Source organism: Labrus bergylta, chromosome 5, assembly GCF_963930695.1.
Source record: "Labrus bergylta chromosome 5, fLabBer1.1, whole genome shotgun sequence".
In the NCBI taxonomy this organism is placed as follows: Eukaryota; Metazoa; Chordata; class Actinopteri; order Labriformes; family Labridae; genus Labrus; species Labrus bergylta.
Genome location: NC_089199.1, coordinates 2,162,657 through 2,186,788, shown reverse-complemented (window position 1 = coordinate 2,186,788; position 24,132 = coordinate 2,162,657). Strand labels below are relative to the sequence as shown.

The following is a 24,132-nucleotide window of genomic DNA, read 5'->3' as shown; positions in this document are numbered from 1 at the left end:
GGTGGTTTCTACAACGGAGGATTAGGGGCACGTTAAAAAAAAAGAAAAAAGAAAATTTCAAGATTAAAGTCGTAAATTTATGAGAATAAAGTTGTACATTTAGAAGATTAAAGTCGTAAATTTACGAAAATAGACTAATAAATGTACGGCTTTAATCTCGTAAATGAACGAGTTCGAGACCAGCCTGCGCGAAAATGATGAAAGTAGAACTCTTAAAGTCTTTAAAGAATAAAAGAATAAAGTGGTTATTTTAGTCTATATCAGAAGAGCAGCAGCATCTCGTAAAAAAAAAAGAAAAAATTAAATTTCGAGATTAAAGTCATAAATTTACGAGAATAAAGTTGTACATTTAGAAGATTAAAGTCTTATCTCTCTTAATCGCTTAAATTTACGACTTTATTCTCATAAATTTACGACTTTACGACGAAATTAAAAAAAAAATAATAATAATTTACGTGGCCCTAATCCTCCGTCGTAGGTTTCTGGTGAAGTGTTTTGAAAAATAATGTCACAGCAGTTTAATGCAGCATTGTTAAGAATCTTAGTTTAATGCAGCATTGTTAAGAATCTTGCCTACACTAAACTAAATCTAAGAAAGCATGCATGGACCCCAGCCTAGCCATGCACTTTTTTTTAAGTACTGCTGCTACAAGGGTTGGAATGGCCTGGCTACTCATGATACAATACCATATATGATACAATTAGATACAACACAACATCATTTTGTGATACGGATGACGGTTTTATTGTTATTCACTGATTCTGCAATAATTGATGTATTTCAAGATACATCATGATATCTGAATGACTGAAGAATAAAAAATGTTTCATCCTTATACTTTTTCTCACTGCTTTCCGACATTATCACTAGCGCTGGGTTTTGTCCACAACCTCAATTCAATTAGATTTTGATTCTTTGGGTCACGATTCGATTCGATATTGATCAATATGCTTTGATATCAATTTAATAATACATACAGATGACAGGAATACCCAGATAACTCATCACAGTACATTCTGATATTTGTTAAATAATTATGTGTAAATTGTTTGTATAGTTTTAGACCAAACTGACTCAAAATGTATTTTATCGTCGCATTATTCTTTATTAAACAAAGAATAAAACATTCAAGTACAGTATGACCTAAAGTGCACATTTGTGCGTGAACTGAATTTGAAGCAAAAATCGTAATAAACATAACAGTGCTGTAATGGCATGGACACGTGCACAATTTTTCCTGACCTGAATTCACAGCACCAACAATGCCCCTAGTGGAGAGGGGCATCATTACAACAAAAATAAATCAATATCAGGATTTCCCTGAATCGGGCAAATTATAATTGCAATGCATTGATGAATTGATTTTTTTAACCAGCCCTAATTATCATGCTGGCTCTTTCCTCTTCTTTTAGCTCGTTGTGAGCAATAGTTGTTTCCTAGACCAAATAACTTCCATTCAGTGTGAGGTGAAGAGCTGTTTTTGCAGCAAACATTTGCAGCATATATTGTAAATGACAAATGTTTATTTTTTATTTTTTTTAACTCTTTGTGTTGTGGGTTTAAAAATAAGTGTGTAATTGGTCTTCTTTGTCCCTCTTACTAACTCTTTTGGGATTAGTCATTTCTGCCAGGGACAAAGGTTTAGCAAATAAACAGTTTGTAAGATCCTTGGTTTCTTAACAGAGAATGATATAATGTTGAGTTATTTTTTAAAACCCTGAGATGTGTGCATATGGATCAACAATTGACTAACGTATAACTTAAAACATTTGTATCCCTTATGTTGTAATTTGTAGAAGTCCTAAGACTACAGATACTTGCTTCCACATTTTTCAAAGTCTAAATGTGTGAGCACATTTCAGAGAGTTGCAGTGTCCGCAGCCCATTTTCTCTTAATCAAAGATCAGGTGCAGCCTTGTGTAAATCAGTGTAGTGATACAACAGAAAACTCAAAGTACTTGGTCTTTTTCGATTCTGCACAAAATATACCACCCTGAAGACAGGAGGCAGCTGCTGCCACAGAAAAAGCCCACCAGCTTCTTGTCAGCGAGGGCCATAAAGAGAGACGGACAGAGAAAAGAGGAGGAAGAGGTTAGGTACTCATGTGGAAAAGGAGCCCTCAAGTAGTAATTACGCTCTTGGCCATTACTCTTCTTTGACCACCAAAATCCCCCCAAAGGAAATCATTCTTATACTTCATATTTACTGTATGATCCCTGTCCAGAGTGAAACCTGAACTCGTAATTATTCCCCAAGCAGACATTACTCAGGCCACCAATGAAGCCTTCCCCAGAGAGCAAGTGAAACACACTGGATCTAGAGGAATGTGGTCTGATCGGAGAGGGAGGGTGTCATTGTGTATGAATGTGTGTGTGAGAAAAAGATAGAGGGTGACGCTGAGGGAATAAGAGCTACATGACAGAATAAAACAAAGAGAGACAGGTGAGGGGATTGTGTTTTAAAGCTATGAATAGTCACTCTGAAAGCCGAGGCACCGGATCACAGATCAAATGTTTTTGTCTGTGACGATTGTGTGTGTGTGTGTGTGTGTGTGTGTGTGTGTGTGTGTGTGTGTGTGTGTGTGTGTGTGTGTGTTGGATACACGTTGGTGTATGTTTGCAGACAGAAGTCTCTTTGTGACAGGGATGCCATTGCAGAGAGTAGATTCGTCACTCTGTAGTGTTAGAGGAGAAAAGAGTGCAGCGAGAGAAGCTGTATGACAGCTTTATCAGCTCGCTGTTTCCAGACCTCCATTAACGCACTGTGCCAGAGGAGGAAAACACAGATGGATGCGTGAGTGTGTGTTTGTGTTTCTTGACGATCAGGGGGGATGAATTCTCACAGATGGGATTGCATTGTCCACATACTGATGCTCAAGCTTGCTCATCTTGTATTTCTGCATGGATTTCCTTTTAAAGCTTCTCCTTTTGTTTTTGTCTTTATACTTTGTTCACAGGGAGTCGATGGTGCATTCAAACTCAAGTGTTGGCCTTTAAGAATACCAGGACTGAAATTGATGTTCTTTCATCTAGCCTAAAATAAGCTCATTTGTTTTTGGGAGATGTCAACCTGGTCTCACTCCCAAATTTGTTAAATACAGCAACTTGGTCAGTGGAACAGCGTCAGTCTGTGATGCAGAGTAGGGGACTCCTCTAGCATAATTTCTCACTGCTGTCCTCTTGTTTATCATTTAATGCGGGGGTGAAGTCAGGTTACATAAAAAGGAATGGAAGACAGACGGACTGCGCTATGAATTTCAATTTCTTCAGAAATTGCAGCATGAGCATTTATTAACAAAAAAAACACACCGTAAAGGCATGAATTCATCACAGTAAAAAAAGACAACGTTTATAGCTAAACAAACATGCTTTGTCACTGAACATGTAGCATTTGTCAAAGTGGAAAGAGGTCTGAGTATAAAAGCTGCTTGTAATAGCGATGCTTTCACACCCTTTTGATGCAGACAAAAGAGGCTGGAAGTTGGCTGTCAGCTGCCCTCATATTAAGTGTTGCCAATTTAGTGGTGAAATAAAAAACCTTCAGGGTTTTTTTGGATTCAGAGACACATTGCAATCATAAAGGGTCGAACCAGAAGAAGAGAAAATATACTAAAAACAATGAGAAATAGTTCAAATGCACTCTTCAATGTATGCTTGTCTCTCCCACTTCACATTGTTATTGCAATGTTGAGCAATGATATAACAGACTGCATATCCTTCCCATAATGCAGGCCTATAAGACAGTATGATTGGGGAGTAGTTGTAGCACAGGAATGGGTCAACAAACGCTGTTGTTTCATTGAACACTATGCTGTATAGCAGTGCAACTGATAAAAAGAAAAGTCACGGTTCGAATCAGATCACGGATTTTTGTCATGCATTGGATGGATTTTCAGATTGGCCAATTTTTGGGGGGGGATATTTACAACAAAACATTTCTCCTCTCCTCAGTTAGCCATGACTTAAACATATGTATTTTGACAGCATTAAAACATCAAAATCCAAACATCCTTGCATTTTAATAGTGTATATCTTCCTTGATTTTCTTCACTACACACATTGCTTCAATATAAATAATAATAATACAAGCGGTTAGAGAAATCTCTTTTAATTTAGAAAGTGCTTTTTAAAAATCTGAGTAAAGACTGTAATATAAAAAGCTGTAAAGTTTCAATAACAGTATATGCATCCCCATCAGGAACATAACATTAACAATACACAAAGGCTAAAAATCTTTCTGTGAATACCAAGTTTGCTATTCAGTCATGATAAAACACCAAACAGGAGTGTGCCTTAAGTGACTTAGTCTTCAGATTTTGGACTGAACACAGTGCTCTGTAATGGAGTTTGTTTCGGTAAGTGTACTGACTACAACAGGCTGTAATGTAACATAAGGTTTCTGATTGATGTTATATGAAACCACCAACTGATACCTCCATGATAAACGCAGACACGGTGAATATTTACTCAATTATCAACGCTTTATGACCAGTTTCTGCATGCATGTCCTTAAAAAAACGTACTTGTTACTTGTTACTAAATTGTCTTTCTATTTTTACAGTGAATCTGTAAATTCGACATGATCAATTCCCTGGCCTAATCATCATGGTAAAGCAAGTCTCAAATTACTACATATGACTACGAGAGTGACACCAACAATATAAACTTTGAAACGGCACCTGCACAAAGCCAAAAATAATTCAACCACATTGGCAGCCAAACAACATATAAAAACGCGTTTCGTCAAGCTGGAAAACCAATTCCCATAAACAGAACAAAATGTCAAAATGGCAAAAATACACAAAAAAATTATCACAAATAAATGTCACACTGAGAAGACGCCAACTGGAGCTCATACAGCAGGCATTTTAATCTGTTTACGAGGGCGTATGTTCTTATGCATCTGAATATCCTAGATAGGTAATGATGAGAAGCAGTGGAGCAAAGTGTGGGTTAGAAATAGTTGGTAGCCATACCAACAGAGAGAGATATGGGCTTTTATGCCAGGCAAGGTGAGAGGGGGGAATAGAGAAAGCAGAGATGAGAGGCAGCGAATGCAATAGAAGATGAGTATAAAGACAGAGGAGCAGTCATCCAGATACACCTGGCCTGCAGAGAGATTTAAAATATTAAACATGCAGTATAAGTCTCGACAAATAAGGTTAGAATAAAAACCTGCAACTGAACATCTGTTCCTAAGCTGCTCTTGTTCAAGGCATCACCTCAGTAGCTAGGGGGTGTGATGTAGAAATGTGACTCACAGGTGTCAGTATGTATTACTACATCTGTGAGAATACTGAAGCTGGGTTTTGTGCTGACACTGGCATCCTGTCCACAGATACAAATACAACTGTGCAGAGAAGTCTCAGAAACCTACAGATGACGGTCTGAACTGAATGTGCTACACTCTGCCCTCTAACAATGTGTAAATAAAGAGTTTTTAAATTTGGAAATAAGTCCATAGAATCCAATATATTGAGCCTTATCATTGGATATCAAGCTGTATCCTCAAGTATAGATAAGCTCTGTAAAATTGTATTTATATAAAAAAAAAACAATGCTAATATTGTTGACATTAGAGATCAGATTCTAACGCATCACCATTAAAGGCTTTATATGTGATTTTTTTGATCCAGCAGATGTCGCCCTTGAGCACCAGCATGAAACCAAAACAACTCGCACTGCATTGTTGTGTTAGCATGCTAATGCTAGCGATCTTTATTATGCTCGTATCGTCACACTGCATGTAAATTTACCTGAAATGAGCGTGATCTAGAAACACAGTTAAGCAGTGAGTACAGTATGTTATTCTTCTTTTCTCTAGTCCCTCAATTAAACAACTTTTGTACATGAGGGGAGGAGTCAGCCGGCCGTCCTGGTGATGTAAACAAAGTGAAGATAGGACTCTGAAAACTCTGAAAACATCACAGACAGTGGGACTCAGGTGTTACACCCATTGTAGACAGTCATGACTCACAGAGTTATTTTCAGAGGATATACTTGATTTATATTACATTTAAGTGTGAAAAATCACATAGAAAGACTTTAGGCTGTCTGAAACAAACATTGACTATGGAGAAAGCTCTCAAAGCTCTTGAGTTTCTCACCTTCCCTGACCACATAAGATCCATCACATCACCAACACATGCAGCAGCATCACGCTGAGGGACTAAAGGCACGGTTTAAGGGGCCGTTTGTGTACAGCCCCCGCTCCCAGTGTGGCTCCTCACCAAGCTCAGGATGTTGCACGTTTAAAAATGAACTGAGCAGCCCACATTTTAGCGCTGAAAATATGTGATAAGTTGCTTGTATTTTTGTTTCACAATATTGCAGGCAAATTGAGATGACCACCTTTCAATTCGAATGGCGAGGGTAAAAAAAAATAGCATGTGGGATGGAATAAATTTGGATGAGAAATGCTGTGAAATCCATGGAAGTATCAGAGTTATTTCCTTGTGTTTTTGCAGAAGGTGAGGTTTAGAAAAAGCTTGAATATAACTATACTTGTCGAATGTATTTAAAATTCCATGAACTTATTTAGCCCTGAACACACTCATTCATGTGAGGAGTAAAGGTTGCACTGGCATGGTATGTGGCTTATTATGTTCAGATAATTGTGAAATAAAATGCAGACTTTACTAAATTGAAGTGATACCTATCTTCTTACCAGAGGTGCCAAAAGTATTGACATTCATTACTCAGGTAGAAGTATAGATACTAGGGTTATAGATACCAATATTTAGCAAAGAAAAAACTAGAAACTGATATACCAGCAAATATCTTTCTTATATCTATCTTCAATCTTCAGAGATCGACAGATAGATATACACACACATTTATTGTGTTGATCCCTGAAATGCAGTTATGTGCAGTGGGAAAGATATATCATGGAGTAACTGTGCATGTGTGTGCATCACTGCTTGACACTCTGGAGAGTGATACTGCTTGTTGCAACACATACAGCACACTAGTGAAAGAGAAGTGCTCATGTAATACAATGAAACTCAAATGAAATGCTAGTGATTGAATCTAATTATATTGGCGCATATCAGAGATTAAAATTAGCCGATGCCCATAGTCACTTGATATGCTAATATCGGCCAATATTATCGGTTGGCCAATTAATCAGTGCATGCAAATTGATGCATTCGTGATTCAAGGGTTAAAATAAAAATGCTGCATTCTGAACATTTTTGTTTTTTAAATCATTCTAAATTATTTTCATTTAGGAAAATAACTCCATTAAACTGTGAACTGATTTGTGAACACATCCTATTGATGAAAGAGGATAAATGTGCTGTTCTACAGGCGACCTCACACTCTGTAAATAAAACAAATTCTGATCTAAAAGTTCTCCTGGTTGCAGACATCCACGAGAATCTGTCACTTCATCTGGCAGCGCCCTGGGGCCAAGTCCCAGTCACTGAGGCTGTGGTGTCAGGCACGGTTTGTCATCACACTCAGCTGGGTATCCTACCTCTGCACACATGCCTCTATTCACATAAAAAAAATCCCTCCATTTCACTGCTGTGCTGTAGTAATGTACGCTGACATTCAGCCAAGACCAGAATATTAAAAGGCCAAGCATGCTCGAACATACCTCTTCCTCCTCGCCATCATCCAACATGTTTCTGATGTCTGCTTTAAATCATGATTCTCGTTTCCCTCTGCTGCTCTCCTTCCCCACTTTAATTGAACTTCCTTGCATCTCAAAATCAATCTTCTGAGCCAGGATACAAACTTTGACAAAATCCAAGAACTAGTGTATAATGTAACATCACCTCAGAAGATGATAGGGCTGCATAAACTAAAGTGGAAACATAAAATGTAAAAAAATTAAAAAAATTAAAAAAAAACATTGAACACAAACCTTTCAGATAATATGCTGGGGAAAACCGTGGTGAATAATACAAATTATTAAAATGTATTTTTTAATGCATTCTTTTAAAAAAGTTCTGGTGAGAAGTTTTCAAGTGTATTGAGGAAACTTTGAACAAACCCCTTTATTTAAAAGCAGAACACATAGTTTGAAAACCTCCAATTGGTCTTGGAAAAGATGAAGATCACAGCACTATAGCAATTAACAAATGGCTGGGGGGGGGGGATTAAACCATCAGATTTCTAAAATGGGAAAATGTGATTCAAGTAATAAAATGTAACTTCAATTTGACGTTGAATTCAGTGGTTATATCGCTGCACCTTTGTCTTTCTTTTCGTTTTTAACAATTTTCTGATGTTTCTTTCTTTTTGGATTCATTTTCTTTTCTCACTTTTTATTAATTTAAACATTTATGATGAAAACTTTTGTTGGAAAAATGGAATCAACGGTTAACAGCATAAATCAAACAACTCTTGGAAAAACTAAAGTATAAAGAATTTTAAGAAAAAAACAGCTACTACCACTGTTGCCGGGTCTGAATGATAGCTGCCAGCTGCCATCTGAATGTTTTTGTGTGAGTGATGTGGTGAGGAAATACACGAGGGAAAGAGGATAATTATCCTCTGGTTGTTTGTCTATAAGTGTACCCCTGAGTGAGCCATTCAGCCCAATCTGCTGTAGTGAAGCTGCTCCGTGGCCTTAAAACTGCTGTTCATCTTCAGCTCCAGGATGCTAACTGTGCAGGTGCAGGGAGTGCTTTGCAGAGAAAAAAAAGTCTGTGTATGTCACTACCAACCCTAATTAAATGAAAGGAAGGATTTCCCCAAGGTTTTCTTTGATAAGATTTCACTCCGTGTTTGGTAATGAGACAAAAAAAACCCTGAAGGATGGTTATAGTTGTCCAATGTGAAATGTGATTTCTTTTTGTCTTTACATCTGTGTTTCGCAATCTATTTTTTATGCCGTTCTTAGTTCTTCTTTTACGGCATACTGTAGCATCACATGTTGACTATCACTCAAGTTATAGTATTAGATACAGCAATCTGTTCAATGTTCATAGGTGCTTACAATAACATCTCATTATTATATATATATATATATATATATATATATATATATATATATATATATATATATTTATTTATTTTTTATTAGTTGATGCAGAACAATACAAGTGAGGGACATGACAAGAGCAAAAGTATGTAGGAGACAGGGGAGACATGACGATACAATGCACAGCATAGACAAAGACAAGACAAAACAGGCAAGCAGGGAGTAATAATAACGTTTTGCAATTTTGTATGTTGAGGGTGTTGAATAACATCTAATTTTGACAGAAGAACATGAGAGTATGAGAGTAAATATTTATCAGTTTCTATCAAATAAAAATCATAAAGAAATCAAAAAGCACCTGTTGAATTACACAGATTAGAGTCTTGAACCACTATGGCTTCACTGTTAGCATGTAGCTTTCAGATCACCTGTGCATTAATACAAAGTCAACGCGCCAACTTGCCTCAACATAAGGATCTTACAGTAACTAGTGTTTATAGCATCTTATTATGTAGTGTTGTTGTGTTGTGTTTCTTTATTGTCCTCTGTTGAGGGGAGCTTCATTATTTGTCGACTCGCTAAATCTGGTATAACCATCTTTTCATTTTTCTTTGTATAATTGATCACATTGTCCCTTGATTAATAAATGCAATTAAATGAAATAACATTCATAAATGCCAGAGGCCAGATTCATAAACCCTTCAAGGAGTACAAAGAACTTGCAAAGAGTTTGGTCTAGAACCTAATAAACTGTTTATTAACACCCGATGCCATAATCACATGATGTGCATGCTTACCATTATGTGCTAGCAATTACCCTGCAGTGTCATTAGTTCATAAAACATACATCTATCTGTGATAATGTCAGCGAGGCCCTCAACTTGGTTAATATTATTTGAAAAGTCAAAGTAATTTAACTGGAAGTTATCTGGAGAGTGTGGATTATTTCTGTTCTTGCTGCTCGAAGTGACCGAAGTAGAACAGCATCTTGTCTCTCTTTGTGTGTCTGCCTAAGCTTTGTCCAAAGCCCTTGATTTATCAAAAACAAAAAAAGATTTCAGTAAGACAAAAATCAGGTCAACTCTTCACTGCATCACTTTGTGAAACAGATATAATACCTTCTATCTTGTTCCAAATCCCAAAATGTCACAAAGACACATATTAGTGCATTAAAAGAATCAGAATGCAGAAAAGAAATGTTTGCTGCTTAAAATGTGTGGTGCTTTAAATTCCACCCATTGAAAACACAAACATGTACTTATGTTCATCATTTAAAGGTAATCAGGGTCCCTAAATGTGAAATTAAAAATATATTTGCATTTAATCATTAAAAAATTGTCCCCTTTACAGTGAAACACACGTCTTTGTTCTTCTTGTGAAAAAGATTGTTTTTCATTTAAATTTCATGGTTCAGCAATAAAATTGTCCAAACATATAATATATATATAACACATCAATGTCCAAAGAACCAGACAGTAATTCACACCCCGACTATAAACCACTGTCAGCAGTTATTTCTTAATTATCATCAAGTCACATGGTAAGAAGAAAGTGAAAATAACGGTGTCCAAATGAGAGCATTTGAAGCTGAATCATTAAAAGGATTCATGTGATTGAGCACATAAGATCAGTTCATTTGAATGTATTAAGAAAACGTCTTCATGAGCATCACAATTGGTGTAGAATCTTAATTATAGCCTACACAGTGATAATTTCTAAAACCTGAAAAGAATACATTTGCATGGTATGATTTTGGATTTTTAAATTCCCTTATGTGTCCAACGTTGAATGCATGGTTTTAAGAATACTATGTAATTATAGTGTGTAAATACAGGTGCCACTGATGTAGATGGAAAAAGTTAATTCTCTGGCCATTGTCATATCTGACCCTGCCTTCTATTTATCAGTCATTATTAAGTATATGAACCTTTTTCTGTTTTCTATGTAAATATAAAATATCTTTTTTAAATTAAATATGCATCTGAGGCCGTATAATCTAAAGCAATCATAAAAGGGCAGAGCTGCTTTGATGTTCAGATGAATTCAGATGAAACAAATGTCTTCTTTGGCAGAAGCTCTGTTTTTCTCTTTGTAACACACAAACACACACACACACACACACACACACACACACACACACAGGTGTAGGTCAAGATCCATTCAGTACTTGCTTGTAAAACCTGCATGATACCTAGATAGGACTCTTTAAATACCATATCACCCAGAACAGTTATGAATAATTGCTGCAGCCAGTTATAAACTCTGTACATTTTTTGAAACCATCATCAGACAACACTGGTGACAGCGTGTGTTCTTGTGTTCAGACCAGCCAGTTGGACTGTGTTACAACAGACTACTTAAGACATAAGCGATTTGAGTCCTTAAATAACTGAACATGGACGTTTCTGTTTGCACCTGTTGTCTTTTTTTTTAATCAAGAAACTAAAAAACTGGAATGTAACATCTGTTTTCATATCTTTATAGAAGTTGAAGTATTCAGCAACAATAGAGACCAAAATTGTAAAAAAGGAAAAATTTGAATCATATGTCAGACACATACTTCAGGCCCCATCTGCATGACCTAGTACCCCAGTCTGGCCACCCCATGTCAAAACGTCTCGACCAAACGGCAACCTCAAGTGTTGAAAAATTAAGTCAATGTGAAAGTGGAAAAACCTGCAGTTCATCAACTGTCCACTTGAGGCTGGCTGCACCAGATGCCCATACACACAGAGTTTACAGCCTGGTACAAAAAATGACATAAGTCCAAATAGTTCATGTCTTTATCGGCACAAACTGTATTGTGGGTTATTCTTTACAACTAGTATTTTTTTTAATGAAAGATAAGAGTTATTCATAATATTGCAGGTGGCTGACCTTACTTATGGTGCTGTGTAGCTGTTTCTCAAGAGGTTCAAAACCCTCCTCAGTTCCAGCTCTTATTCTGTCTTTAGGTTGAGAGCATTTCCAGCATGGCAACCGCCACTGATGGGCTTCCAAAGTCCCCCTCAGTAAGCAGGCTTCGTCCATGTTTATATACAGTTTATGGTATGGTATGAACACAAACCTTTTATCAAACCCTTCAGTTAGCTTAGCATGCACAATATTCCGACACAGAACAACTAAATACAATCATTATAGGCCTACTGCTGACCCTTTTAGGCCTATTACGATTACACTTTTACTGATTTTTGTCACTTTTTCTCATGATTAATTGGTTGGATTCTACTAAATCACTTAAAGAGTGGCTCAACAAGTTTTCACAGTCCAACAAATACTTGGCATGAAACTAATGCATTAGATTATAAAAGCCTTACAGCACACCTACTGGGTGAGTGAGAAGGTGAAGTCCAGAGTCCAACAAAGCACTCACTCTAGTGCCACATTTGTCTGCCGCCCCTTTAATAACTAAATGTATTAAGGTCCAGTTCGGCCATGTTAGGACATTTATTTTATTATAGTTAGCTCTTATCATGCTGATTCATGCTTGGAGTTCACTTTTGAGAAGTTACGTTTTCACATAGTTATTTGATGTGTAACGCCTTGATTGACAGTTCTGTTGAAAAATGTGGCTCCCTGCTGCTGTGTGCGTTGGATTAGCAGAGCAGAGAAGGAACAGGGTGAGAAAATGTAATCAACATAACTGCCAGAGTCATTGAACTTTTCATTACAGTGAGTGTCTGCTTCAAACTTCTGCTGCCGACTGTACCGACCTGAAGGAACTTTGCTGTTTTTTATGAAGTTAAATGTGTGTTTTGGGTAGTGCATTAAAGCTGCTCCACCAGTCTATCTGTATGGCGCAGACTCTGGCTCTGATTAGTGTCTTTTGCAGGGGGGTATATTCATCCATAGACATGCACACACACACACATATTCTATGTTCACCATATTCATTTGAGCTGACTCTGTGTTGCATGTTTTCATGGTTTAAAAGGTGTTTCCTGTGTACTTCAGGGCCCTCAAAGGGAATCTGGAGATAATCCCAAGCAGTAAACAAAGACTGACAAGAACCTTTGACGCCTTACGATTTAATTAACTCATTACTCGTCTCTGTTAATTAATGTCACATCAGAATTAAGCCTTCTCCAGATTGTTCAACCAAAATTAACAAGTTGTTATAAAATCAATCAGCATGGAGGCCTCTGCTGACATCAAAACCCACGAGGAACAACGCTGAGATGAAGGAAAACACCTCTGCAAGCTCAACTAGAAAATAGAAGTCTATAATTACTGTTTAATTTAATTTGATTCAGTTTAGTTTGTAAATACAGTAGATCTTAAGAGAGCTGCAGGGACGACCAGTTACCTGGTAGTTACCTGGTGCTCTTACCCAAAAATCACTGGGATTTTGGGGATTTTGGTTAATTGCATAAAATAAACTCTATGTCAAAGATTTCTGTTTCGTACAAGGTTGAGGTAAACATAAAAAAATGAAAACCTTTCAATTAATGTTTTTCTTAATGCTACTGTAAGGAGTTAAAAGCTCATGTCAAAGATGGAGATATTAAATATCCTCAATGACTTTTGTAGCCTAAATTACCTCCCAGAAAAACTTGAAAATAGCCTAAAGATAACTCCCATACAGAAATTGGAAACCTTTATGTTTGAAACTGAATCAGCCTATTTATAATTTAGATGAATACATTGACACTTATTAGTATCTGGGTTTTTTAAAGACACCTTAATACATCTTATAGCTTCAATATACAATAGCAGGGTAGTTACTTTTATCATTCATGTAACTGAACACAACATGCCTTCTTAGGCTTGTGCAAACCACTGACACTATTTAAGCATCAAACCCAAGCACCCATAAAAAAAACAATAAAACGATTGACTATCACACAAGGGGACCAGAAGCACAAAAGTGTGATCTTCTCTCTGGCTTTAAAGACTCGATCCTGTAGCTATCTTCACTGAATTTCTGAGCTTTATGGTATGTTTTGTTTTGTGCAACATTTCCACTGAATATTGAATCCTCATCTTCACCTCAAGTGTCTTCTTCATCATGGTAAATGTTTTTTGTCTCTCAGATGGCTGCGTTGTTCGAATCCACTCTCTGAATATTGATGTAACCTTCTCTCTCTCTTTCTATCTCTCTCTTTACCTTCAGGTTTTTTTTTTTATTCAATTATGAAAATCACAGCGGCTGCTGCCTGATCAAACAAGCACTCATTTCATAAAGATTAAAGCCATTACAATTAGCCTGAGAAAAGACAACATAAAACAAGAATAAAACACACACTTATGCATTCATAGGCCATTTAACCAGGGAGCAGGAACTATGAAATCAATTAGTTTAATGTATACCACTTGCAATGTGTTTGTGCGTGTGCGTGTGCGTGTGTGTGTGTGTGTGTGTGTGTGTGTGTGCGTGTGTGCGTGCGTGCGTGCGTGCGTGCGTGCGTGCGTGCGTGCGTGCCTGTGTGTGTGTGTGTGTGTGTGTGTGTGTGTGCGCGCGTGCATGCGTGTGCATATACAAGATACTGCTTTGAGGCAAACAGGGGAAAAAAACGATGATATTTTGTCACTGTCATTGTAGGTGGGAAGGGGCAGTCAGAGAGACAGATTGTTCAACAGCCAAATGCTACCAAAGCTCCCTTACTCTATTTTCATTTTCAACACGGATTCATTTGATCACATGTCTTATATGTGAAGGTGCAGACTGGTTGAGACACAAACACACGGCTCCCATTTGCTCAGTACAGCTTAGACAAATGTATTGACATTTCCAAGCAATGAAATATGAATCACTCTTCATTTCCACCAAAACATGAAAACAAACTCCACTGGGGTGCAACTCTACCAGGGCAATGAATCATTGTTTGTGTGCGTGTTTGTTTGTGTGTGTGTGCGTGTGTGTGTGTGTGTGTGTGTGTGTGTGTGTGTGTGTGTGTGTGTGTGTGTGTGTGTGTGTGCGAGAGAGTGAGAAAGAATAGAGCTCAGTGTGTTCATGCTGCTCCTCCACCTCAATAACTCTCCTGTTAAAAGCTGTTGCACAAACCTCCATGTATAACTTAAAAAGTAACACATCAGCCCAAATCCTCAATCTACTGTACAACGAACTGATGTGTAGAAAAGTATGTGAAGAAAGAATGGAATTGATCCCAATATCTTCTTCTGTTAGCTCATAAAAATAAACAAATTGTGTTCTATGATTGTCCAGTATCAGCCCTAAAACTAAAATGTGAAGCAAACTGATAGTATGTTACATGTCTGCTGACCGTTTCAAAGTTGCACTTGCCCTACATGTTCAAGAAAAACCCTCTAATTGTGTTGCCAGAGTTTGTCATCATGACGAGAGCTTTTTTATTTTTGCAGACAGATTAAAGGCTGCTAGAAGAACAAAATCTGGCACGCGACGGTGTTATCTCTCGGCCTCAGAATGCTTGAAATTAAAAATTAATAACTTGGCAAGAGTTCCATTTTCTTTTCTAACCATGACATATCAATTCCCAATTTAAAAATAAATGGTTTGATAAGAAGCTTGCAGTAACATTATTAAGGTTTATGCTCCCAATATAGAGGCTTAAGGCCCACTTATATTTGCTTCAACATCCCCTTGAGTTATAAACATCACAGTGCACGCTCTGGGGGGAAAAAAAGACACACTGAGTGTCAGGAAATATTTTTTGCAACAGCTTTGCAACTCTGTCATCATTAGTCGAGTGCTGAATGTGTAAGATGTTTTTCTCACTCTTTGTGTGCACTTTGCACATCAGTCTTCTTGACTGCACACATTGTTAAAGAATCAAAAATGAGTCAAATCATCCGCCCGTCTCCTACTTTCCAACATATTCAGTTTTAGCAAACTTCCAACTACCATTGGAATGTTTTTCCAATAGCCTTTTTAATAAATAAATTAAAAAAACACACACAAAATTTTGCAGATTTTGATTTTTTTCTTGTTTCAAACTGAAGAATTGTGTATTCAAATTTTAAAGTTGGACACAACATGAGGAAAGCCAACAGATTATTTAAACTGGTCATCTCAAGATGTTGAAGACAAGACAGTTTTTCTAAGATTCTAAGTTTTTTCTTTTAGATATAAGGGTTTCTAACTGGTCTATAGAAACAAATACTGTGGTCCATGTTTTAGACAGACCGTACAGAGATTTGCTCCTCGGCAAGCCTGGGGTCCATGGAGTGATGGAGAAACCTGCCTTTTCATGCCTGTTGAAGCACAGCTTCTCTCTATGTGCCTTACCATATGCCATCCTTATGCCAATTCTTTTTTTTTAAATTCATTTTGGGGCTTATTTAGACAGGGCTGTGAACAGAGCAGGAAATCAGGAGAAATTGGGAATCAACAGGAAAGGAGCCACAAGTCGGTCTTTAACCCGGCCCACCCGCATGGAGGACTACATCCTCGGCACATGGGGCGCCACCTAACCACCTAACCGCTAGTCCACCAGCACCCCTCCTTATGCTAATGCCAACAGTTTTGGGATATTTGAAGTATCTCTCTTTAAGTGATGTTATTTATGATGTTGCAGATATGGAAGTGAAAGATACTAAACCCAACAGAAAACCCGTCTTTAGGATCAGAAGATAACTTGATGAATGAGAGCCATTGTCCTCTCTTGAAATTATATTTTACTGTATTCATTAAACTGAAGTGTACAATATGATTTTTTTGTAATACAAATGAGTCCAAACAGTTCAAAACACTGGGGCTAACTTTGCCCCACAATCAGCTCAGACAACAGTTTTGTAAAAGTGTAGTATCATACAAGTTGTGTTAATCAAATGTATTCATTTCATTTATCAAATAGTCTTTCTTTACGACGGAGGATTAGGGCCATGGTACATTTTTTTATTATTTTTTATTTTGAGAATAAAGTCGTACATTTACAAGAATAAAGTCGTAAATTCACGAGATTAATCCCGTAAATTAACGAGTTCGAGACCAGCCTGCGCAAAATGATGAAAGTAGAACTCTTAAAGTATTTAAAGAATAAAAGAATAAAGTCGTTGTTTTAGTCTATATCAGAAGAGCAGCAGCATCCTGATCTCAAATGACAAACATGGAGCATCTTGTCCTAAAGGTTTCACGAATAAGGAAATAGGCTACTTCCTTGTGTAGTCGGTAAAAACAGTTCAAGAGAAGTTTTCACTTCAACTTGCAAGACCTTGTTCATCTGTAAAATGATGAACAGGACACAAACTGTCTCTGCACATGAGACACTTTAACAAGGCAGACCGATAACAGACATAAATAGTTGTGTTGGGGCTTTACTTATGCAGATATGAAACTACACATGCTTTTAACACATCATCATCTTCACATTGTCTTAAAATATCAGCACCCTGAAAAGATACTGCAAGAAACTGAAGAAAGAACCACACTGACTTGGAGGAGGTTGTGTCTGCAGAGGAAAATACTTTAAGAGTTCTACTTTCATTATTTTGCGCAGGCTGGTCTCCAACACGGTAATTCACGAGATTATTCTCGTAAATTTAGGACTTTATTCTCGTAAATTTACGACTTTAATCTCGAAATTTAAAAAACAATTTTTAACGTGGCCCTAATCCTCCGTCGTATTTCTTAATGTTTTCCAAAGTGACATTTTCTACAGGCAAGAGCTAGTGAATCTCTCTGAACGAGACATTTAAATGACTTCACCTGAATTACACCAGACTGCTGATGATGATTGTGATGGATGATAGACATATTAAGACAGATTACAGGATACCCCTTCCTCAGCCCTGTGAGGACACAATCTGAGGAGATGAGACGTAATTGTGTTTAGTCTGCTACACGCTTCACCCTTTTCTTTAATGACAATAATTATCTGTAGAAAACATCTGTGGGTTGTTTTTTTATCCATCCCCCTCACATCCCCCATCTTTTGTCTGATCTTATCCTCTCGTCTCATATCGTATTATTCCTCCTACTCATCCTTATCCCCATCTTCCTTACTACTTGAGTACTTAGGTCCAGAGCATCTTAATGCTCCTGTAAGTGCAGTATGGTGCTCCTCAATTAAATTGTGAGTGAGCAGGGGTAATTACGCAGTGTAAAAATGAGCAAAAACTTCTCCTTACCCCAGTGATTTCTCCAGTCGACTGGCTGGTGATCCAACAATCTCCCCGAGAGTGCAGAACGTCTGACCCAAGAAGTCCTTGAGGGAATGAAGGAATAGAAAATGGACGAAAATGGGACAGATTTGTGAATGTGAAGTGGAAAGACAAGAAATCAGAGAAATGTCAGACTTACAAAATAAACTCAGGTTTATGACGATAATTAAAAAAAAACACTGGATTACATGTGGACAAGAAACTGCTCATTGATTCAAAATTGCAGATTGAATTTAAATATTGGACAGCTGCATCTGGTATTAGCCAAAATAATTGTTGCCTTTTGGTCGAACGCTTTGGTTAAAAAAAATCAATTCAGATTAGTCTTGGATCTTGTCTCATAAGATTTCTTTATCTTATATATGCTTCTGTTAAATGTGAGACCGAATGAATTCGCCATCCCTGTGCTCTGTGTAATTATGGTGACATTAAATCCAGGTTGGTGTAAATGGCCAAGCAAAAAAAGCAAACTAAAATCTAATGCTGCCATAAGGTTGTATGTATGTAGACATCATTTTATGTCGGGGTCTATGTAAATGTCACTTAAAGGGGCAATTTGCCTAAAGTGCTTATTTATTTACAAGTCATTTTATGCTGTTGCTTTTCATGACCTTGGGTATTCAAGGAAGGACAAAATCAGGTGATCTGCATCATGGGCCTTCTTCATCAAAACCATCATCAACACGGTAAGAATAATGATGAAATGGTTAACATTTAAAAAGTAGCAGTTGTGTGTAATTTTTTTGGACAAAAACTAGTGGGTTGAAATTGGGAAAACTGCTAGGTAAACTATTGAGATACACTAATTAAGGAAATCAAATGCAGATGCTGATTTTGATGGTAAAAAATAACATTTCAGCTGATAACGTTTTACAATTCCAATCTTTTTCCTTAAATAAATGTTGTCGCTAATTTGACTCTTGTTGTTTAATTCACCCATCTGGGCCATGAACCAGACCACTGCAACTTGCTCTCTGCCATTATTTGATAGGACAGCTGAAGATAGACAGGAAATGTGGGGGGAGAGAGAGTGTCTGCACTAAATTCAATCGTATAAATGTACAAGACAATCTTTAATTTAACCTTCCATCCCATAAAAATAACAATTATCAGCTAATAAATGGGTGCATCCTTAGTAAGTGAGTTTGTCAAAAAAAGCTACCTCTTTGCAGTAGCAGCAGCTGTAACATGTTTTAACAAGACATTGGTGTGTACTATATACACTGACACCAGGCTGGTTATGACAGTAATTATGGTTTAATGCTTGTAGTGATTCCCAACTGGTCTTGTTTCAGCGAATTCCCCAAAGAAATGAGGTCAGGGTAAACACATAAACAGAAAGCCCACTTAACAACCCAGTCATATCCCAAAGATCATTGCTCTTGGAGAAAAAGCCAAGTTGATAGTCAAATTAGTTTGACAAACTAAAATCACTTAAATAACATCAAGTTTTAATTAAAGAAGGGATATTTCAGTGAGAGTGGTTCATACATTGTAAATAGCAACTAAAGCTAATTCAGGTTATTGAAATGGTATTCATAGCATCCCTTGTGATATTATGACATGTATACAAATGATAGCATCCAAAAATAGATTTGTAATAGTAAATTCAAAGTTGTTGTGCCTCTTCCATATAGCAAGCTGTTTTAGAGGTACAGGTAAGAGCTTAGTTTAAAGTCTTTGACAACAATCAACCAGAATTATTGTAACTCAATGAGACTAACCCCAATCGTAGACTTCGACCCACCCGTTGGGAACCACCGGTTTTTATGTATTGTGGATGATAAGAGACAAATAAAACAGGATGTAGGGATAAAAGCACAATGAAAAAGAGACAATTATCATGATTCTGAATAATGTGGAGCCTCATTAGAGAAAGAGTGACATCGTTTCAGTCTCAGTCTCTCAGTTTAATATTGATCTGGTAGCCAAGACAAAAACTTACTATTTCTATTGATGTGACTCCTTAACTTTGGCAATGGCAGACAAGTTACATTAAATAATTCAACACCAAGCTATCGAATGTATTTATATGTATAGCACATTTCAAACTGAAAGTCCTGCAGATCGTTTCGGTGAGAAGATTGGGAAATGTCACCATCTTCACCATGTTATCAAATGTGCAAAATAAAACTGCTGAAGACATTGTGACTGAATATTTATTTACACATTGTGGTTGTTGTGGAGCTCTCTAAGACTGTGAGGATGGCAAAAAGTTTTTTTTTTGTTCTGATTAGTGATAGCATCCTTCCTCCTGGGAAAAGGATCATTAATGTGCGACAGCAGCCATGCAGTGTCAGAGTTAAAGGGATGCTGGGACCTACGTTGAGTTCTGCGGGCTTCCACAAAGGTTGGGCAGCAGGAGCAACAACAGCAACAACAACAACAAATACAACAGAGCACATCATATACAAGGGACACTGTACTAAATACCTGGCACTCCTAGCACTGCTAAAGATGAATAAAATAAAATAAAAAGTGCTGAGAAAGGACTAAAACCCCAAACAGACAGATGGAAACCACAGCTAGAGATGAAAAAATGCAAACCCCTGTCATCCAAATACGTCAAATAATCATCTAAGCTGATTATTATGAAATCTTGTGAATGCTTTTTGTCACCATAGTTTCCAGCTTCATTGATAAAAACGTGTTTTAATTATTATAATTTGTACGCTTAATGGAAACTAATGGATAAAAGCATCCCATGAAGCTTCTCTACATGACTATAACAAATATTTGCACAATGCCTACCACTGAAGTAACGATGTCAGACTACATAATAATCAATAACATGTATTAAAAAATGTCATATTTATAGAACAACTCCAGTGTAAATAACCACTGCTTTAGAGTAAAAACAAAGACGGTGAATAACGTTTGTATTTGGAGACTTTTGAACAGGCAACAAGAAGGGTTTGCTTTATTTCATCATGAGAATCCATGCAACAGGCAGATCAACTTGAAAAACTAATGTTACCTATGACAGGACCACAGATTGAAAAGAATTGGCCAATCTCGAATCCCTTGGAATGTCTTCTTCCATCATGTTATATTTAATCAGTCTACAGATTTTTTTTTTTTTTTTTTTTTTTTTCAATTAAGCCAAATATTCAGATCATATTCCAGATTGGCCTCCATTCGTCTGTGGTCCAGGATTAGCAGAAAACATGCACTCACGTGTTTGGACAGGTCGGGGCTTTTGGAGTCCACATCATATCTGGAAGGAAACAAAATGAAAGCAGCTGTTGAGTAGAGTCTAAGATAAGTCAGGACATGATGATTTCATACAGTCTATGAAATAGGATCTATAATAATAAAAGAAATGGGAGCAAAGACATGAATTTAAAAAACAAAGCCCACATCTCAATTTTTTATCAACATATATTTTTGCATGGACATTTAAAGACATAGGGCGTCTTTGACACTCGCTGAAGGGCACTAGATAATTTAGTATTCGACTTGATTGAAGATCACAGTAAGTAAAGCGATGGGAGGACATCATGAGAGATCAAAAGAGATAAAGTGATCAAAAAATAGAGGCAGGATATTTGAATCTTTTCAGATGATACTGTATGGAAGGGAAGATTAATGGAGGAAGGGTTCAACCTTTTCTCTTCTTTCATAATAATGAGTGGAGGGCCTGCTCTGATTTGCATGTGAATATAAAGCTAATCAAAGTGAGGTAAATGGACCATATGTGATGTAACAAGATTAAACATCTGATCAAACGATAGATCTAGTTCACCTGGAAACAAATCAAACACAAATAGAGTAATTATTTAGCATGATGAGAAGAAGAACCTAAGGAAACATTTCTTCTGGGCTTCAACTATGCATACAGCATTCATGGCTTTCTTTTTCTTTTTTTTCAAATGATTTCAAGCTGCAAAATATATTTGTATGCACCTTAATGCAGAAAAGCTGAGGATATAATAACAGTTTTAAAGGAACTCATGAAAATGGTTGGTGAGTTTTTTTAATGTCTATGAAAAAGCTCAATGAACCACAGTAAGTGCTCTGCAAAGCCCCGTCCTCATTAGTTACTGTCAACCTTGTCAAGCTTTCCTGCACTGTGTGGTGCATTTTGCAGGTTACAATAACAGCATCAGCAGATTCACCACTCAATAATATTAAGAATTTTTGAGGCTTTGAAGACAAATATATATTTTATATATAGTTTTCCACTGATAGGTTCAAGAAAAGTGTGCTTTTGATGGCTGTGTTTATGTGATTGTGATAAAAGGACACAACATGTCCCAGGCAAGCAGTTAGCATACCAGCTGACAATCAAAGTCAATGACATGAAAGTAAAGGAGCAGCGTCATTGGTCTAATGCTGAATGGTGCTTGTTAGACCCATTGGAACAGTATTATAAACAATTACATTTTGGATTAAGAAAACATCCACAATAGATAATGCAGCTAGCCAGTGACATGCTGTTTCCCTTTGGGAATGGTAGCTTACCACTTTCAGTATAAAGCGAGTTAGCCAGGAGAGCTAATTCTCGTAGCAAACAGTAGAGCAAATATACACTCCTAATCCGTTCTCCAATCTTTTGGACTTACATGTTTTATTATGTTAGGAATAAAAATGATACCCACCCTACCAAGCAGAAATATATTGTTCATAATAGAGCCCATACATGTTGTTTTTATTTTTATTTGAATAAATTAAAAGCTTGATAATTATTCTTTACGTTGGTTCGTCGCTAAACTATGATTGGGCAGTCACTCTTTGGGAGCAGAGTTTAATGAAAGGTCAACTAAAGAATACATCACATTGAAGGAGAATAAAGAACAAGAGAAAAGATGCAAACATGAAAAAGGAAAACACTTACAAGTCAAAGCGTAGGCTTTGTTTCTCCTCAAAAAAGTAGTCCAAGATGTACTTTCGTACAAAGTCAGGGTTAAGGGTGTTGTCTATCACCTCTGTTCTTCCAAACTGCAGAAGTAAAAAGACAAATGAAGTTCGGAGAAACAAATGTTTAAGGAGAAGCAGGACATCAAAACACTGTTTCAATAAACAAGTGCAGTTCATACTGTTGTCTCCTTGCACTTATTTTCTTCTTGTTCTCAAACATTTACTTGTTACATATTCACACACATACAGTCCTGATTAATGGATGCACTTTCACAAGCTGCTGCTGTGCAGAGTAAGTGTGTTTCCTGTTTCCTTGATCCTCACTCCCCTCCCACATTAATTACAGAAGGATAACTCACTCCTCGGCCCCACAGAGAGAAAGAGATAAAGGACAAGGTGTGGAAATGTGTGATAAGAGACGGAGAGAAACAACACAGAGAGAAAAACAGAGGAAGGAAAATTGTTGAAGAGGGTTTGAAGAGCAGGGTTGAGAAAAGGGGGAAACTGGTGTGGTGGATTCGGACAGATATGAAGGAGGAGAGTGGGAGTGGGAAATGAGTGTGCAGGGAGAGGAGGAGAATTGTAGATATTAAGACACTCTAATTAGTGGGATTTTCAATCCCAAAGTGCCCATGCGGGGAAATTTGCCAGAGAAAAAGCTGGCGGAGCCCCAGTAATGCCACATGCGAAATACAACAAAAAAGCTGATTATGAGTTTAGAGAAACAGTAGGCTACATACATTAATCATTCAAAGCCCTGTGGAATCTCCAACGTGATCAAATACTCCATCACACATAAGCCATTTTAACATATGCACTCTGGATAATATCTAGATATTTACAGGAGGACTTCTCCGGAGATTCTCCCAAACTAGCTGTTCACATATGCTCCTCACAGCAGGGGACTATCCCTGTCAGAGGGGAGGGGGGGAGACTATCCCTGTCAGAGGGGAGGGGGGAGACTATCCCTGTCAGAGGGGAGGGGGATCGGGGGATTTCCTGAGGTAAGACGTGACGTAAATAAACAACACGGAAGTAGCGGCCGAAGCAACAGAGTCCGCTACACGACGTTATAATGAGAATATTTACCTCTAATCAATGCTATGTGTAATCCAATGGAATGACAACATCCACAAAAGAGAGGAGAACAACATACTGATGAACAAAAAACAGAATGCAGCAGGTTCATTAAAGCACGGAGATCGTCGTGGTCGCGTGCAAACACTTTAGGCACTGTGCTGCAGTCACAGTATAGAAAC

The 24,132-nt window shown here is 37.3% G+C and overlaps 1 protein-coding gene across 2 annotated transcripts in view; it reads right to left on the bottom strand.

Annotated features, from left to right (window-relative positions):
* cpne5b (copine Vb) overlaps nucleotides 1–24,132 on the bottom strand; it is a 143,112-nt gene that overhangs the window by 77,164 nt on the left and 41,816 nt on the right. Inside the window, exons 4-7 of one of the 2 annotated variants that reach the window (XM_065954532.1) lie at nucleotides 22,851–22,954; nucleotides 21,191–21,230; nucleotides 19,738–19,749; nucleotides 17,981–18,057 (exon numbers count right to left, since the gene is read on the bottom strand). In XM_065954532.1, the coding sequence (XP_065810604.1) occupies nucleotides 17,981–18,057; nucleotides 19,738–19,749; nucleotides 21,191–21,230; nucleotides 22,851–22,954 (233 nt within the window). The remainder of the gene's footprint in view (nucleotides 1–17,980; nucleotides 18,058–19,737; nucleotides 19,750–21,190; nucleotides 21,231–22,850; nucleotides 22,955–24,132) is intronic. The other variant, XM_020634359.3, reaches the window with a different exon arrangement.